Source organism: Sturnus vulgaris, chromosome 3, assembly GCF_052056855.1.
Source record: "Sturnus vulgaris isolate bStuVul1 chromosome 3, bStuVul1.hap1, whole genome shotgun sequence".
In the NCBI taxonomy this organism is placed as follows: domain Eukaryota; kingdom Metazoa; phylum Chordata; class Aves; order Passeriformes; family Sturnidae; genus Sturnus; species Sturnus vulgaris.
Genome location: NC_142245.1, coordinates 114,323,103 through 114,340,347, shown reverse-complemented (window position 1 = coordinate 114,340,347; position 17,245 = coordinate 114,323,103). Strand labels below are relative to the sequence as shown.

General features: G+C 55.9%; 1 protein-coding gene across 1 annotated transcript in view; it reads left to right on the top strand.

The window, feature by feature from the left end:
• Positions 1-1,450: 1,450 nt before the first annotated feature.
• The window catches only part of SELENOI (selenoprotein I), a 28,450-nt gene continuing 12,655 nt past the window's right edge, over positions 1,451-17,245 (top strand). Inside the window, exons 1-3 of the mRNA XM_088162622.1 lie at positions 1,451-1,658; positions 15,615-15,683; positions 15,943-16,051. Of these exons, the coding sequence (XP_088018748.1) occupies positions 1,611-1,658; positions 15,615-15,683; positions 15,943-16,051 (226 nt within the window). The 5' untranslated portion in view covers positions 1,451-1,610. The remainder of the gene's footprint in view (positions 1,659-15,614; positions 15,684-15,942; positions 16,052-17,245) is intronic.

Here is a 17,245-nt window from a genome sequence, read left to right as displayed (position 1 = left end):
CAGCTGCTCAGCTGGGAACCTGCAGGACTAAAGGGGAACGGGCCCAAACTCTGCCAAGCCCAGCAGAGCCAGGGACAGGAGCCAGAGCTGGGCCATGGGAGTGTGTGCTGCAAGGGCTCAGTGCCAGGGACTGGGAACACCTGGGCTAGGAGGGCATTTGGGCCGGCCCCCCCAGCCAGACTGGCAGTGGAGGAGCCCCTGGCCATGGTGTCACCTCCTGGACCGAGTGGGGAATGCCCCAGTGCAGATACTGGAGTGAGTGGCCGGGGACCCAGTGGCACAACTGGGTGTAGTGGAGAGGACCCAGTGCAGCCAGGAGGGGTGGCCTCAGGTTTGGGCTGACGTATCAGGAGTCTGCAGTGTCCCTCACCTGCTCCCCTCACCTGTTCTAGGTGTCCCAGCTCCCTCTCCTGTTCAGCCAGGCTGTTCTCTGCACCTTTCCCTGTCTCTTCCAGGAGTCCTTGGCCAAAGTCTCCCTCTGTGCCAATGTCTGGCACCTCCTTCCTTGCAGGTCCTGCTGTGGGGAGGAGCACAAACAGCTTAAAGATCTTTTCCAGCCTCAACAATTCATGGATGTGGTGCCTTGCAGTGACACCGGGATGCAGCAGCTCTGCCAGGCTGCACCAGTTGGGATTGGGTGCAGTGACCCTGTGTTAACACCCCAGAACATTTAAATGTAAGGGGCTAAACTGAGGTTTCTTTACTCTGGGCTGGTACACAGGAGAAATACTGAGCAGGTATTATCAAGAGGTCAAAATTACAGAGAACCTTGACAGCAAAAGATAGAAAATCAAGGAGTTTGATTGACCTTTTCCAGTGTCTGACACCCTGCCTGGGTCCGAAGGAGAGCTGGTGGTGTTGGGTGTTACTGGAAAGCAAAGCAGAGCTGTGCAGTGGGGTCTGTCTGCTGCTCACGCTGGCAAAGGAGAGAGACAGAGCTGAGCATGAAAGAGCAGCTGGGGAGGTCTGAGAAGACCAATTTTGTTCTTAGTTTCCCTTCCTCCTTTTGCTCTCTTCCTGTTCTTTTTCTCCCTCCCTCCTCAGAGAAGCTGTTGTTGCTCCATCCCTGGCAGTGTCCTAGGCCAGGTTGGATGGGATTTGGAGCACCCTGGGACAGTGAAGGAGTCCCTGCCCATGGCCGGGGGTGGAACTGGATGGACTTCGGCGTCTCATCCCACACGGAATCCATGAGGCCTCAAGGAGATGAAAATGGTACAGCAATACCTTTAAGCCCTTTCTGCTACCTAAAGGAGATCCAAGAGAGACGAAGAGAGACTTCTTAGCAGAGCTGGAGTGCCAGGACACGGGGAATCGCTGCACGCCGACCCAGGGCACGGTTAAGATGCGTTTTTCGGCGTCTTTTTTTCCCGCCTTTTTCTGCTCCCCTCACGCTTCGGGCCCTCCCGGCCGCCAGGCGGCGCCATGGCGGCGGGGCGGGGCGGGGTTCGGTGACGTCACGGCCACGCCGGGTGGGCCGATGCGGCGGCGGCGGCGCCGGGAACAGCGGGAGCGGCACCGGGAACGGCACCGGGAACAGCGCCGGGAACAGCGCCGGGAACAGCGCCGGGAACAGCGGGAATAGCGGCACCGGGAACAGCAGGAACGGCACCATGGAGTACGTGACCCCCGAGCAGCTCGCCGGCTTCAGCAAGTACAAGGTAGCGGTGCTGGCGGGGGCCGGGCTCGGGGCCTGGCCCGTGAGGGAAGCGCTGAGGGGCGGCCGGGCCTGCGAGGGGCGGCTGGGGGACGTTGGGGTGCATGGAGGAGGGGAGGCTCCAGCAGGGCCTGGGAGCCGGGGTGGGATCTTCGGAGGGGCTGTAGGGAGACGTGGAGTGTGGGGGATGTAGAGGGGGTCCCGGGGTTTGGGGTGTAGGGGGGGACCGCAGTGAAACCCCAGATTGAAAGGGAGCGAGGGGGAACTGCAGGGCGGTACGAGTTTTGGGGGGGTCTGCAGTGATGTCTGGGGTTTTGGGGTTTGCAGCGATGTGCGGGGTTTTGAGGGACTGCAGTGAGACCCAAAACCCGGGTTTGGAAGGGGTGGGAGGTGCAGTGATCCCCAGGGTTTGGTGGGTTTGCAGTGACACACAGGGGGGTTTGGGGATGGGGATTGGTGCTTCAGTGAGACCTGGGATGGTGGCAGGGGACTGCAGTGAGATCTGGGCTGGTGACAGGGGGCTGCAAAGGGAACCTGGAGTTTGGGAACGGGACTCCAGTGCCACGTTGGGGTTTCAGGGTAGGGGGAGCTCTGCAGTAAGAACCCAGTTTGGGGGTGGTTGCAGGGAAACACAGGGTCTGGGCGGGATGGCTGCAGTGAGACCCGAGGTTTGTGGGCTGAGGGGGTTGCAGAGGGACCCAGGGTTTTATGGCAGAGGAACTGCAGTGAGTGAGAGCTGGGATTTGGGGGGCTGTGGGTGCAGTGAGGATCAGTGTGGTTAAGGTGGGACTGTGTGTGCCATGGGACCCCTCTTGCTGGGATGATCAGGGTGTGACTGGCAGCTTCTCCTCCTGGGCTGGGGGCCAGGGAGGCAGTGGTGACCTGGCCTGCACACAGCGAGTTCTGGGGCTGTGCCCTCCATGAAGGGACCACAGAGGGGGCTGTGGGTTTCCCAGGAGCAGGGCTGGCCCAGGAACTGCCCCCATGGAGCTCAGGACTGCCGTGCTCCTGCCCCGTGGCCAAACTGTGTCTTGTTCAAAGCACTGGGAACCTTGGAAGGAAGCGCTGGAAGTGCCAAATGTCTCTGCTGTGGCATTTAAATCCCCCGGGACTGATTTTGGGCCAAAGTAGGCGACATCCTTAACACGGGGGAATGCTGGATCCTATGTTTATGTGGAGACGAAGGTGTTTTCCATTTCTGCTTCTTCTCCCACACCAGCAGTGAAGTAAAAAGGCTTCACTTCACCTTCTTTGCTTTGCTCTTGTTGTGGCATCAATCTTATGGGCCCACATTCCAGTTGTCCTCCAGGGTGGCTCGTGAGGTGTCACTTAGGAGTGTGGGACAATCAGGACGAGTCTGAGGCCTTCAGGGAGCAAAGCTCCTCCTGGAGCTGTGTGTGGGGCTTGCTCACACTCCTCTTGCACCCTGGTGAGGTGGAGAGAAATGGACTTGGGAGAGTGGCCTGGAATGATGTGTCAGGGTGGACGAGATTCCCTGGGGAAGGCTGGCTGGGTGGGGATTCATCAGGAAAATTTCCTTGTATTTAGAAAGGCAGTGAATGACCGTGGGTTTGCGTGGGTGCTGGAGAAAGTGAATCAAAACACTCAACTGTGAGCCAGGCCTCCCAAAGGGACTGGTTTGGCTCCTGCAAAGATAATTCTTTTGCTCCAAGAGGGAGACTGTTGGATGTTCTGCCTGTTTCCTGTCGTGCTGGAGGGATTGGTGGGGTTGCTGCCATCTCTCAGCACCTGTACAGGCACAAGGGGGGGTCTCCAACCCTTCTGGATCATGTGTCAGGGACCAGAACTCCTCCCATGTAATTCCCTGAAGACACCTCTGACAGAAATGCTGCTGCAGTTAAATATGGGAGTAGAACCCTGAAAGGCACCTGGGTGTGGAGGAAAGTCCCACACAGCACAAAAAGCATCCAGTCCCAGTTGGGCACTGGTGGGGTTCTCCCTGGCCTTGCTTTGAGGGCACAGGGCTGGAATGTGGGAGCAGGGCTCTGATGGAGCTGTGTCCTGAGGACAGGAGGAGCTTTGCCCCAGAGCCTGTGGTGTTACTGAGTCAATAGACTGTGACAGGAATGGGTGGGTTCACTCCAAGAGAACCATCTGTGCTCCGCTCCTGTCTCTGCCCTGCTGCCTTCCTTGCTTCCTCTGTGTCTTGGTTCCTTGGGGAGCTTTGTTCTTGGCTATTTTAGCCTTGGGAAAGTGGCTGATCCAGCACAAATCTCAGTACTGGGTCACATATTCCAGCCTTGATTTAGGCATTGAGGCCTGCTGTGCTCTGCCCTTTGCAGCTTCCAAAGCTGGGTTACCTTGTCAGAATCACAGATGGGGTTGAAAGGAAGCTTAAAGCACATCCAGTGCCACCCCCTGCCGTGGGTGCCACTGTCCCAGGCTGCTCCAAGCCCAGTCTGGCCTGGAACTCTTCTAGGGATGCAGCAGCCACAGCTTCTCTGGGCAACCGATGCCAGGGCCTGGCTGTGCCTGACAGAAGCCACACACCATCTATTTGGAGAAGAGCAGGTGGATTTGGGGTGTTGTGGAGGAGGCAATGTGTCCCAGGGAAGGGGCCTGTCCTTGAAGAGGAGCTGGTGTCCCTGGAGCTGAGGAGTTTCATGCAGGATGATCCACGGCCTTCTCCAGCCCTGGCTGGGTCACTCACGGAGCCAGGAGTCCAGATGGTTTCAGTTTGCAGTGTTCACATTCCTGTTGGCTAGGGGAGAGGCAGGAGTGTGCTCCTGCTGTCCCAGGCTGGCAGGGACAGAGGGAACGGTGCTCAGGCTGCTCTTGAAGGGACCCTGAGGAGCTCCTGAGCCTGAGGGAGCCGTGCAGCACAAGGTGCAGCGCTGGCAGAGAGGGTGTCAGGCTTTAATGGTGCTGGAGAGGATTTCCTGGGGATGATGTGCCAGCAGCTGGACACGAGCCCAGGTGTGCCCAGGTGGCCAAGAGGCCAGTGGCCCCTGGGCTGTGCCAGCTGTGGGGTGGCAGCAGGGCCAGGGCAGTGCCTGTCCCCTGTGCTGGCACTGCTGGGGCACCTCCAGTGCTGGGGGCAGCTCTGGGCCCCTCCTGACAGGAGAGCCCTGGAGGGGCTGGAGGTGTCCAGGGAAGGGAACGGAGCTGGGCAGGGGCTGGAGCCCCAGGAGAGGCTGAGGGAGCTGGGAAAGGGGCTCAGCCTGGAGAAAAGGAGGCTCAGGGGGGACCTTGTGGCTCTGCACAACTCCCTGACAGCAGGGGACAGCCAGGGGGGGAACAGGGACAGGACAAGGGCAAATGGGCTCAGGCTGGGCCAGGGCAGGCTCAGCTTGGACAGCAGCAGCAATTTCTCCATGGAAAGGGTGCTCAGGCCTTGGCAGGGGCTGCCCAGGGAGCTTTGCAGTGCCCATCCCTGGAGGTGTCACCTGGATGTGGCACTCAGAGCTCTGGGCTGGGGACAAGGAGGGGATCAGGCACAGCTTGGGCTGGATGGGCTGGGAGGGCTCTTCCAGCCTCAGGGATCCTGGAATTCTGTGCCTGTAACACTCCTGCAGCAGGGAATTCTTGAGGTGTAGGAAATATCCCTCTGGAGCCAGGCTAAGCTCACCTGGGCAGGGAGGGACCAAATCCATGCTCTGCAGCTGATGTGTCCCAGCCCTGCCTGGCAGGGCCTGAGGCTTCCCCTGAGCTGCACAAATGCCAGCTGTGTCTGCTCCAGCACTTGTGACTTGTCAGCCTGGGCCAGCTGGTGGCTGCTCCTGGCAGGCTGGAGCTCTCCATATCCAAACTGCAGAGCTTGTTTGGAGCCATGCAGCAGGATTTGTGTGTGCACATCCCAAGGGAAAAGCAATCCAGGCACCCTGCTCTGGTTGGGTGTTGAATGTCCTCTGCCAAAGCCCAGCGCTCTGTTCCTGTCAGGTGTGGGATGTCCCCTGCCAAGAAAGCTGCAGCCAGGCACTGCTATTCAGGCACTGCTATTTCTGAGTGGAAACTTGCAGTTGGATGCCAGAGGTCGGGTTCTTAACAACTGTCTGCAGATGGGCTTGTGGGCAGCTTCTGGGCAACGTCCCTCTGGAGATGTATGAGAGAGGGGGAGATGGGGCCCTCTGGAGTGTTCACAGAGGTGTCTGTTCTGCTTTGCTTCCTCTGCTGGAGAGGGACTGGGGACAAGGCCTGGAGGGACAGGACACAGGGAATGGCTCCCAGTGCCCCAGGGCAGGGCTGGATGGGATCTTGGGCAGGAATTGTTCCCTGGCAGGGTGGGCAGGGCTGGCACAGGGTGCCCAGAGCAGCTGTGGCTGCCCCTGGATCCCTGGCAGTGCCCAAGGCCAGGCTGGACATTCCTGGCACACTGAGAGGTGTCCCTGCCATGGCAGGGGTGGCACTGGGTGAGATTTAAGTCCTTCCCACCCAAACCAGTCTGGGATTTGATGATTCGAAGTGGAGACACAGCTCTGCAGCCTCTCATGTCCCTGGTGGTTGCAGCCAGCTCTGATGGTTTGTCCCTGTCTTTCTCTATTCCAGTCACGTGCCCTGCCTTCTCTGTAGCCTCTTCTCACCCAGCCTTGTCTGAGCTGCTTGTGATTCCGTGTTGTCCAGCTCTGCCCTCAGGGATCCTGTCCTCTATGGGTGTCTCTGGTGTGATGGAGCCATTGATGACTATTTCCAGTATTCCCAGGCCTGTGATCCATGTGTGGCTCTTGGATCCAGGTCCCACAGGAGCAGGGAAGGTGCTTGAGTGACGAGTGTTGTGCAGGAGGCCCTGGCTGCACGTGAGTGTCTGCTGCCCTGGTTTTCTGTGCAAGTACAAGGTTTTGTCCTGATGCCACATGGGCCTCAGGCATTCCTGGGATCTTATCCTCAGGGATCTTGGTCTGGGGAAATGCCAGCGAAGGAGGAGGTGAGAATGCCACTCCTTACCTGAGGCACGGGAGGAATGGAGAGGGAAGGTGGTGCCATGTGTCACATTTGAGTCCAAAGGTGGACCAGGTTGGTGGCTCACCCCAGAAGCTTCTGGAACCAGCGTGAGTTCAGCAAGAAGAAACTCAAATGAGGCTTTTCTAGCAAAGCTACTGCTCCAAAAACCCTCAAACACTTCCATTCTATGTCCTTGTGTCTGAGCAGGAGCTGATGGTGGCCTTAAGGGACCTAAAGGTGCCCTTTGAAATGCTGTTTATTAGAGCTGGCACTTTGAGGAGGGAAAATTATAGATACTGCATCCATTTGGATGGGGTGAATCCCGGGTGGGGGAGCAGCAAATGGGCCTCTGATCCATGTTATTGGCAGGTCCTAACTGTAGAAAATCCTTCCCACATTTGATTATTCAAGTTCTCAAAGGGTTTTCTTACAGGAAAACAACTCTATTCCTCATTTCCAGTGTTAGATGGAAAGGGGGAACTTGGAGACCTGGGGCACTGAATGCACCCAAGGATCAGGCTTCAGGGATTTCTCTTTATTGTGGAGAGCATTTTCCTTCTGGATGCTCTCTTCCCTTTTCTGCACCCTTCTTCCAGGTGGGAGCCCGGCTGCTGGTCCCATCTGTGCCCTGAAGAAGAGGGTGCTCTGCCCATCAGCCAGAAATCCCATTGCCTCCAGGCTGGCAGTGCCACGGGGAGCAGGGCTGCAGATGCTGGGAAGCAGATGGCTGGAAGCTGTTCCTGGCAGGATTCTCTAGGCTGCTCTGGAAACAGGAGCCCTGGAGAGATCTCTGCAGGGTGTTCAGAAACACCGGTGGCAGCTCAGACTGATGGAACAACAACCCTGGGAGCAAGGGAAGCAGCAAGGGAAGCATTTTGCTGCTGGGCTGTGACTGTGAGGCTCAAGGCCACAGTGATTAATTAAAGGCCAGTGCCTGCCCCCAGCCTGCCAGCTTGGCTTCTCCTTAGCAGGAAGGGTGAGAAGGAGGGGAAGCCTTTGAGGCCAGCTCTGGAATCACTTGACTCCTTCCCCAAGGGCTCTTTTAATTGCTGTGAGACAGCCGAGTGTGTGGCTGCCTTTAAACACACTCAGCTTCCCAAGGTGCTGCCTGGAACCTGCTGAGCACCTCCTAGACTCTGATTTCCGACTTCGAGGTGTTTTTCTTCTTTCTCCTCCTTTTCTGTGGTTAAATTCAGGGCTTTGAAGCACTGCCCAGCTCAGCTTGTCCCTTGCAGCTCTGGTGCTCTGGGAAGTGCTGTGGTTGGAGGAGACAGCAGCAGTGTTTGTGGATTAATGGCAGCGACTCAGCTCACCAGCCTTGGCTGAGCTTTGCCCCTGTGCTCAGCGATGGGATGAGGGGAAGGAAGGGATTTATGCAGCTTTCTAGAGACACTTCTGACGTGCTGGAAGGTTTTGATGAGTGATGAGCTGGTGCCACTCCCAGGACTTGTTCTGGCTGTGTTTACATCTCTTCCTCCAGAGCAACCCTGAAATTGCTGCTGGAGTGCTGCTGGTTTCTGAGCAGTGGCCTTTGCTCTACAGGGTGTCAGAGGTATTGAACCATGTTTTGGTAAGGGATTCCCAAACTCACTTGTTTTAGCCACTCAGTGGTGGTGATGAAGCTCTTTGTGGTCAGGACCTGCTGCAGCTTCAGTCCCCAGCGAGTCCTGCAGGGTTTCCAGGAGGAGCTTCAGACCTGTGTGGGTTTTTGTATGAGATAATGACTGGCCCAGGGACAGGCAGCTTGTGGCTGTATTGGCTGCCACACCTTCCCTGGACACTTTCAGGAATGGAACAGCCACAGCTGCTCTGGGCACCCTGTGCCAGCCCTGCCCACCCTGCCAGGGAACAATTCCTGCCCAAGATCCCATCCAGCCCTGCCCTGGGGCACTGGCAGCCATTCCCTGTGTGCTGTCCCTCCAGGCCTTGTCCCCAGTCCCTCTCCAGGCCCTGCCAGGGGCTCTGAGCTCTCCCTGGATCCTTCTCCTCTCCAGGTGAGCACCCCCAGCTCTCCCAGCCTGGCTCCAGAGCAGAGGGGCTCCAGCCCTGCAGCAGCTCCAGGTCCTTGTGCTGTTGGAATCCCCAGGGCTGGGGCAGCTCTGCAGGTGGGGTCTCACCTGAGCCCGCACTGGGGGATCAGCCCAGGCCTGGGGGATTTCAGGTACCAGCACACACAGCCAGGTCCTGTCCATCTTCCTGGGTTCCTTGTCCTGTCCCACAGCAGGAGCCCTCTGGGCTCTCTGCTTGTGGTGCAGGTGAAGCACACCTGTGTGAAGCCCATCCTGTGCCATCCTGCTGTGCCTGCATCCTTGAGGCAGCTGGTGGCTGGGGACATCTGCTAGAAGCAGGTGCCTTTCTCATGGATGTGAGCACAGTGGAGCAGCAGGAAGCTGCATTCCCAATGCCAGCTGTTAATTTGGGCACAGAGGTGCCACGATGAGCAGCCACAGGCCTGTGGAGGGGAAGGAGTGGTTGAAGTGGTGACAGTGCTAAGCCTGCTGGTGCCTTTGGTTTGTGGCTTTTCCATGTGTTGGAAATTCTCTCTCCTTGGCTGGGTCCCAGCTCGTGCCTTGAGTGTTGCAAGGTGTGCAGAGCCATCAGGTAAACAAAGCGTGGGCTGTTTGTCAGCCCATCTTGGGGCTCTTTAATTGCACTGAAAGTTTGCTGCAATGTTTATTGGTGTCTGCTGAGTCTTGGCTGCAGGGAATTCCAGCAGAAAAGTTACTCATTGCTAAATAAGCAGCAAGTCTTTGGCTGTGCAGAGGGTTTGGAAGAGAACTGGGAGTGCATTGTGGAAATTCAAGTATCACTTCCTGTGGCTGGCTCCAAAAGTGGCCACATTACAAGGGTTTGTGTCAGTGACCTGACTCTCTGTGCTTCACATCTTGCACAAAGCTGGATGTCAATTGTGGGTTTTTTCCTGTTAATTGTGAATTTCTTCTTTGTGGAGAGGGCAGAAATGTGCTTTGGAAAAAAAAAAAAGGTTTTACTTGTGCCCTTCACAAAGGCTCTGCTGAAACCTGGGGGTAGCATTGCCCCTCCTTCCCTGCAGTGCCTTGCTTTACCTGGAATCATCTCCTGATGTGTGTGGGCTTGTGGCTTCCTTGAATGGAAAAATTCAATCTGATTTCTTTTTCTAGGGATTGTAAGAAATTCTCTTTTCTTCCACTGACTCGTGCATTATCACAGAATCCCAGACTGGTTTGGATGGCTTAAAGGTCATTTAATTCCAACCCTCTGCCATGGGCAGGGACACCTTTCACTATTCCAGGGTGCTCCAAGCTCCATCCAGCCTGGCCTTGGGCACTGCCAGGGATCCAGGGGCAGCCCCAGCTGCTCTGGGCACCCTGTGCCAGGGCCTGCCCACCTTCAAAGGGAATAATTCTTTCCCCTTATTTTCTGAAGCCCAAACCAGCTCTGGCAACACAGGAAATTCTTTCGGCAGTCTCAGTGTTTATTGTAACAAATTTCCTGTCCCTGCATTTTTGACTCTGCCTTTCCTCCCCCCTCCCCCAGTCTTCATCCCCCAAATCACTGCTCTCATCCCTCGATTGCCACTCCAGAGGTTCACTGCTGACCAATCCTCCTGACTGCATCCCTGAAGGTTCATCACTGCCAGCCCTGTGCAGCTGATCACCTCACACTCATGGCCTTTTATTCATGGATTTTTGATGTTCCCGAGCAGAGAGAGCTCCAGGATGGATGCAGCTGGAATTGGCAGGCTGCTTGCCAAAGCCATCAACATCAAGTGTTGCTCCACATGATGTGTCCCTGGGGAAATGACTTCCCCTGCACCAGCACAGCAGTGGGATAGGGTCAGGATTTGACACCAGGGTGGTGGGGCCAAATCCCACTCTGTCCCACTCTGGGATAATTCCAGTGCTGCATTAGAGCCACAGCCCTGAGTGTCCCACCTGGAGCTGCTGTGCTGGAGAGAGAGACTGCACTGGATTCTAGCCTGGCAGGGTGGGCAGGGCTGGCACAGGGTGCCCAGAGGAGCTGTGGCTGTTCCATCCCTGGAAGTGTTCCAGGCTAGGTTGGACAGGGCTTGGAGTGACCTGGGACAGTGCAAAGTGTCCCTGCCCATGGCAGGGGGTGGCACTGGGTGAGCTTTGAGGTCAATCCAAAGCAATGTGGGATTCCATGAATGTCCCAGCTGCTGTCTGAGAACCAAGGCTGTGAATATCAGAGTGTGTTGGCAGGGTAGGAATGTGGTTTTCCCAATGAATTAACACATGCTGTGGGGATTGGGGAGCAGGAGGGAGGCTTCTGCTCAGTGTGGCAGTTCCTTATTGAGGAACGGGGCTCTGGCCTTTCTGGGACAAGTGTTCAGTGCTGGGCTCCTGCCAACAGAGCCCTGGAGGGGCTGGAGCCCCAGGAGAGGCTGAGGGAGCTGGGAAAGGGGCTCAGCCTGGAGAAAAGGAGGCTCAGGGGGGACCTTGTGGCTCTGCACAACTCCCTGACAGCAGGGGACAGCCAGGGGGGGAACAAGGACAGGACAAGGGCAAATGGCCTCAGGCTGGGCCAGGAGGGCTCAGATTGGACATTGGGAACAATTCCTGCCTGGAAAGGACTGTCCTGGCCTGGCACAGCTGCCCAGGGAGCTTTGAAGTCTCCATCCCTGGAGGGATTTAAAGCCCTGTGGATGTGGCCCTTGGGGACATGTGGCAGTGGTGGCCCTGGCAGTGCTGGGGATGGCTGGACTCGATGTTCAGAGAGGACTTTTCCATCCTCAGTGATTCTGTGACTTTTTACTGTGTTCTGGAGCATCATTCATTGCTGGGTGTCTAAAAGCTGCCCAGTGAAACCCAGGTAAGAGGAGAGGACACACAGAAGCTGCAGCTGGGGCAGCACACAGCCAGGACACCCTCATCCTTCCTGCAGCTTCCTGGTGGGAACCAAACCCCTGGGCTCATGTGGTGGGGGCAGCTCTCCACTGCCAACCTGCTCCCTTCTGCTGCCAGCTGAGAATTGACCTTGGAAAAGACAAACAGGGCTCGAGTTAATCAGTACCATTAAAGGGTGAGGTGACTCCTCACACGTTGGCCAAGGGTGGGCATAGGGCAAACGTGCCTTGTTTTTCCTGGCACAGCTCTGCTCACTTCCATTTGCTGGGATTGGTTGAGTTTTTTTGCCTCCTGGCTTATCTTGAGCCTGAGGGGAGAAAGTTCTTAGCCTTGTGCCTTCTTTGTGTTTAAGGGGATTTGTAGGGAGCAGCCTGGTGGAGCTGCTGGAGCTGCTCTGCTGAGTGCCCTGATCCTGCCTGGAGCATGATGGGATGTGCAAATCCATCTTTGTTTGCTGTCCCCCACCCAACAGCAGACAGTGGTGATGGTGTGAATCACACCAGGCACACGGTGGGATTCTTGGCATGTCCTCTGCAGGGCCAGGAGCTGTGATGACCCCTGGGAGTCCCTCCCAACTCAGGACACTCCAGGATTCTCTGGCAGTGCTGCTGGCTCTGGGTAACCAGATTACTTCAAAGCAGAATTGTTTTTTTCCGGGACAGGAAGACCATTAGTAGAATCTGGGCTATAAATCTGTATTTTTTTTCCTCTTTGGACACATAATTGGATCTCCCAGAAGCATCCTGGTTGTGTGATTAATGCTGGGTTGAAGCCATACAAGCCATTTGTGTCTGTAAATCCCATAACAACACCAGCCAGCTCGTCTGCAATGACACCACAGCCATGGGGCCTGTCCCCAGCTCTTGGGGTGCCTGTGGCTCCCTGGAGCCACCCTGGCATGGCCAGGAGGCTCCTGTGTGGTGCCAGTGGTAAGATTGTTGCTGGTTTTGCTCTTTCCCTAAGGAGTTCTGACCCCAATCCCAAGGGAGCTGTCTGGGCTGGATTGGCTCCTCCTTGCAGCCCTGAGGAGAAGCTGTGGTTGTGAACATGGAGCTGTTCTAGAGCAGGACCCTTTACAAATGCCTGCCTGCTTTGGGAAGATGTATGAAGTTTCTGGGCTGTATGAAATTCCTTCTGGGCACTTCTGCTTTCCCTTTAACCTTCTTTCCCTGAAAATGGGGCAGAAATCCAGAGTCCAGGCTGGTGGTCATGACAGGAGGGCTTAGAGAGGGATGTGAGTCACTTAGACCAGTGTGTGGAGATCCAAAATGCAGAAGGTGACACTAATTTCCAGCGAGGATGAGGTGAGGGTATAATGGAGCCAGTGCCAGGCTCAAACACTGCTGGGTTTGGGGCTTCACAAGTGAAGAGGTGGAAGGAACAACTTTAGTAATGTTTGTAAGGAAGACCCTGACAAGGAAAAGCAGCTGGAGGAGGCTGGGCATGGCCAGGATACTCCTGGGATCTGTCCCTGAAGATGCCTGGCAGCTCATTGATATTCTGGGAGCAGCTGTCCTGGGCAGACAGCCGTGTCCTGGCTGTCCAGAGCACTGTCCCCAAGGGTGGCAGCCAAGCTGGCACCAGAGCCAGCCCTGCTTCTGTCCCCGTGCCCCAGGGTGTCCCCAGAGTGGGCACAGCATCGCTGGCCTTGCTCAGCACACAGACAAGTGTCCTGGCAGCAGCTGGGGGGATAGGAAGGGTCTAAAGCTGTGGGACAGCATCCAGAGGGGCACAGACTTGGGGAAGGGTCTGGAGGGGCCACACCTGGAGCAGCTGAGGGCTCTTGGCTTGTTCAGCTGGAGAAGAGGCTGAGAGGAGAGCTCAGGGATGTCACAACTTCCTCCCGAGGGGCAGCTCTGATCTCTGCTCTCTGTGACAGGGACAGGACTCGAGGGAACTGCTGGAGCTGTGTCAGGGAGGGTCAGGCTGGATCTCAAGGAAAAGTCTTCCCTCAGAGGGTGCTGGGCACTGCCCAGGGAATGGGCACAGCCCCAGAGCTCCAGGAGAGTTTGGATAACCCTGCCAGGGATGGACAGGGGGGATTGTTGGGGTATCTGTGCAGGAACAGCAGTTGGACTCCATGATCCCTGTGGGTCCCTTCCAACCAATGAATTTTCATGAATATTCAGGATATTCCATGGTTGTATCAGCAAACTTCTGCAGAGCAGCTGCCCTTTGTCCAAGAAATGGCTCTTCCAGCTCTTTGAGTTCTGCAAGCAAGGTGGGAACGTGTGTAGCTGTGGGGAAAAGCTGTTTATTGAATATTGTCCCCAGTCCTTGCAGGGAGAAAGGAAAACTTCCCAAGCCATGGAACTTCCCTGAGATACCTTCCAAGCACAGGCACAGAGGCTCTGGAGAGCTTCCCCTGCTTCACTCCAAGCCTTGCATCTGTTCTCTTCTTCCAGGCTGTTTTGGGGATAATGAGATTAAATCAGTCTCTCCTCCTCCCCTAACTGGTGCTTCAAATCCTATTATCTTGTAAAGCATTTGGAATTCTGCCCCCCAAAATTGCATTAAGCTAAGATGGAAATTCCTTGCAGCTTAGAGTTGCCTCTGTAGGGCTTCAGGGTTTGTTGCTTCTTGCTCTGCAGCTCTTGTGGCTTTGCTGGTGTGGGGACACAACCTCTGGGGCTGAATCCCAGGGAGATGGGCTGACCCTGCACAGGGAGGGCAAGGAAGGGCTGCCAGGGGGTCCAGAAATCCTTGCCAGGGATGGGATTCACCCACGTGGGAACAAATGCTGTGAGCTGCAACCCCAGCAGGACCCGGTGCCCCTCCTTGGTCCTGGTGCCTGTCCTGGGGAGCGTTGCTTTGCCCTTTCCCACCACTTCTCTGCTTCCAGGGAAAAGTGGGCTATGCAGACAAGGAGAGGAACAGGTTGGAACGATCCATGGGTGCAGTGACAGGGGCTGGTTTAAGGCCTTGGGCTGGGGGGGACACCTGGAGCTGCTCTTTGCTTTGAGAGGTTTAATTTTACCAACCAAAGCAAATTTGGTACCTGTTGGAATGAGTCCAGAGGAGGCCCCGGAGCTGCTGCAGGGCTGGAGCCCCTCTGCTCTGGAGCCAGGCTGGGAGAGCTGGGGGTGCTCACCTGGAGAGGAGAAGGATCCAGGGAGAGCTCAGAGCCCCTGGCAGGGCCTGGAGAGGGACTGGGGACAAGGCCTGGAGGGACAGCACACAGGGAGTGGATCAAACTGGAAAAGGAGATTTGGGTGGGATCTTGGGCAGGAATTGTTCCCTAGAAGGATGGGGAGGTCCTGGGTCTCTGGCAGTGCCCAGGCCAGGCTGGACATTGGGGCTTGGAGCACCCTGGGACAGTGGAAGGTGTCCCTGCCCACGGCAGGGGGTGGCACTGGAGTTTCTGGAAGGTCCCTTCCCACCCAAACCCCTCTGGGATTCTGTGGTTGGGATGGGACTGGGGCAGATGCCTGTGCTGGAGCTGGGGGTGTTGGCCCAAGCAGGTGGGTGAGCAGCAGGTTCTGCCCAGCCCAGCACTGAGCATGTGAGCCCAGGAGTTTGGTAGCCTATGGAATTGTTCTTGGGATTCTTATCAAACTTTCCTGGGGGGAAGAGGACTTTAGCCAGGGTAATCTGTATTTGGAAGGGGCTGTGGGAGCAGATAACAGCTCACACTGCTCTTGAAAGCCAAATGATGTCAAATTTTAACTTTCTTGCTCAAGTTGTTTCATGCCTTCTAGATCTGTATTTCTATTTTTATTTCCCCCACCACAAACACACCCTGAGCACCTCAGATGTTGTGAAAGTGATGGGATGAGGGCTAAGAGCTCTCCCTCCCCAATCCCTAAGCTGCCTCTGGTGAAATATCAGCTCCTCAGTGGAGAGGGGCCCTCTGAGACCCATCCTGCTCCAGGGGCTCCCAGTCCCACTGCTGGAATGGAGATTGGGCACTGGGGATGAGACTGGGACCAGCAAGGGAGCAAAGGGGTCACAGCAGAGCAGGTGACACTGCTGGGGGATAGGACCCAGAGCATTTCTCCTCATCCAGGTGGGGCAGAGCAGTTGGAAGCAAAGGATCAGCATCTTGCTCCTTGCCTATGTCCACTTGGAGAGCTGGATTGGCCTTTCCAAAGGGTGGAGGATTGCTGGGGGGTACATCAGGAGTCTCCTGGGGCTCAGAAGCTTCCAGATCTGTGGCTTTTTCTGTGAATTGCTGCAGCCCTCCCTAACTGTTGGGTTTTGTTTCCCTTTCCCAGTACAGCGCCGTGGACAGCAACCCCCTGTCCCTGTATGTCATGCATCCCTTCTGGAATGCTGTTGTGAAGGTGAGTCCCTGTCCCCCCAGCTCACCTCTGTAACACCATCAGCTGCTTCATTTGTGGTGCCACTAATGAGTGAGGGGCTGCCTGCAGCCTGCCCCAAATCCCTGAATTCCTGCATCCCAGCCCCACGCTTCCTGCTGCCCTGGGATGCTCTGGCTGCTCCTGGCAGTGTTGTCTAACACCTGGATGGTGCCTGGAGCAGCACCTGCTCCCCAGTCCGTGTTTTAATGAGTTCACCTGTTCTTTTGCTGCTTTCCCATAGATCTTCCCTACCTGGCTGGCCCCAAATTTGATAACGTTTTCTGGCTTCCTGCTGCTTGTCTTCAACTTCTTCCTCATGGCATACTTCGACCCTGACTTTTATGCTTCTGGTAAGGCTGCATGTTCCTGGTCAGATGGGAAATCTGTCACCTCCTCTGCTGGGAATTCCAGTGCTCCTTGGTGAGGCCTCTGGGTCTGGGCCTTCCCAAAGTGACTGGGACAGAGGAGGGGATTGAACTCGCTGGGTTTTGTGACACGGACTTGTCCGGGTGTGACACCTCCCCCCTGGCTGGAGAGGGAGGAGGAAACATCCAGAATCTTGGGTTGGAATTGGCTCTGCCTGCAGAGCAAACAACCCAGTGCCCTTGTTTGAAAATCTGACAGGAAAATGTTAGGAAGTGCTGCTTCCCTGAAATCAGCAGGTAGAGCCTTGTTTTTCACACCCCAGCTCGTTCCCCTCTTGGCAAAACCACCACCACATCAGACTAACAAGGCCAAATCTGCTTTCTGAGCTTCACTATTCACAGCTTTAAACTTTCTAACAGCCCCCATGTTCATCTGTCTGTGAATCCAATGGTTCAGTTGTGTCCCTTTGCACATGGAGGAGTCCCAGGGAAAGGATTCATGAAGTGTGATAATTCTCAGCAACTTCCCTGGGTTTTTCTCTCCCTTAGACCCTGCCAGGTGTGGTTTAGATTGCTCAGGAAGGTTTATGTAGTTCTTCTAAACTGGACCCATCATCAAAACACATGGCAAAAATCCTGGTTTCTTGGGATTGCCTTTATAAGTCAAGGCTGTTGAAGACTCAGGTGGCATCCGTGGCTGTTGGCCAGGATTTGGGCTGGGATGGTCCATGAGCCAGGAGAAGAAAAGCTGTCAATAGCTCAAGGTGAAGACCCCCAGGATGTCAGACATCCAGAACCAGGGAATCTCAGAATGGTTTGGGTTGAAGGAACCTTAAAGCCCATCCAGTCCCACCCCTTGCCAGGGCCAGGGACACCTTCCACAATCCCAGGGTGCTCCCAGCCCCATCCAGCCCTGCCCTCTGGCAGTCCATGCCCTGTGTCCTGTCCCTCCATCCCTTTCTCCCACCCTCTCCAGATCTTCTGGAGGCCCTTTAGGCCCTGGAAGGGGCTCTAAGAACTCCCTGGACACTTCCCTTCTCCAGGCTGGGCATCCCCAACTCTCCCAGCCTCTCAAAAAATTATCTTTGGAAGGATGGAGAAGCTCATAACCCTTTCACATACATGTCCTGTTTGGAGACAGAATTTTTCCTGGTGCTGGTTAATTTTGTGCCTTCCCTC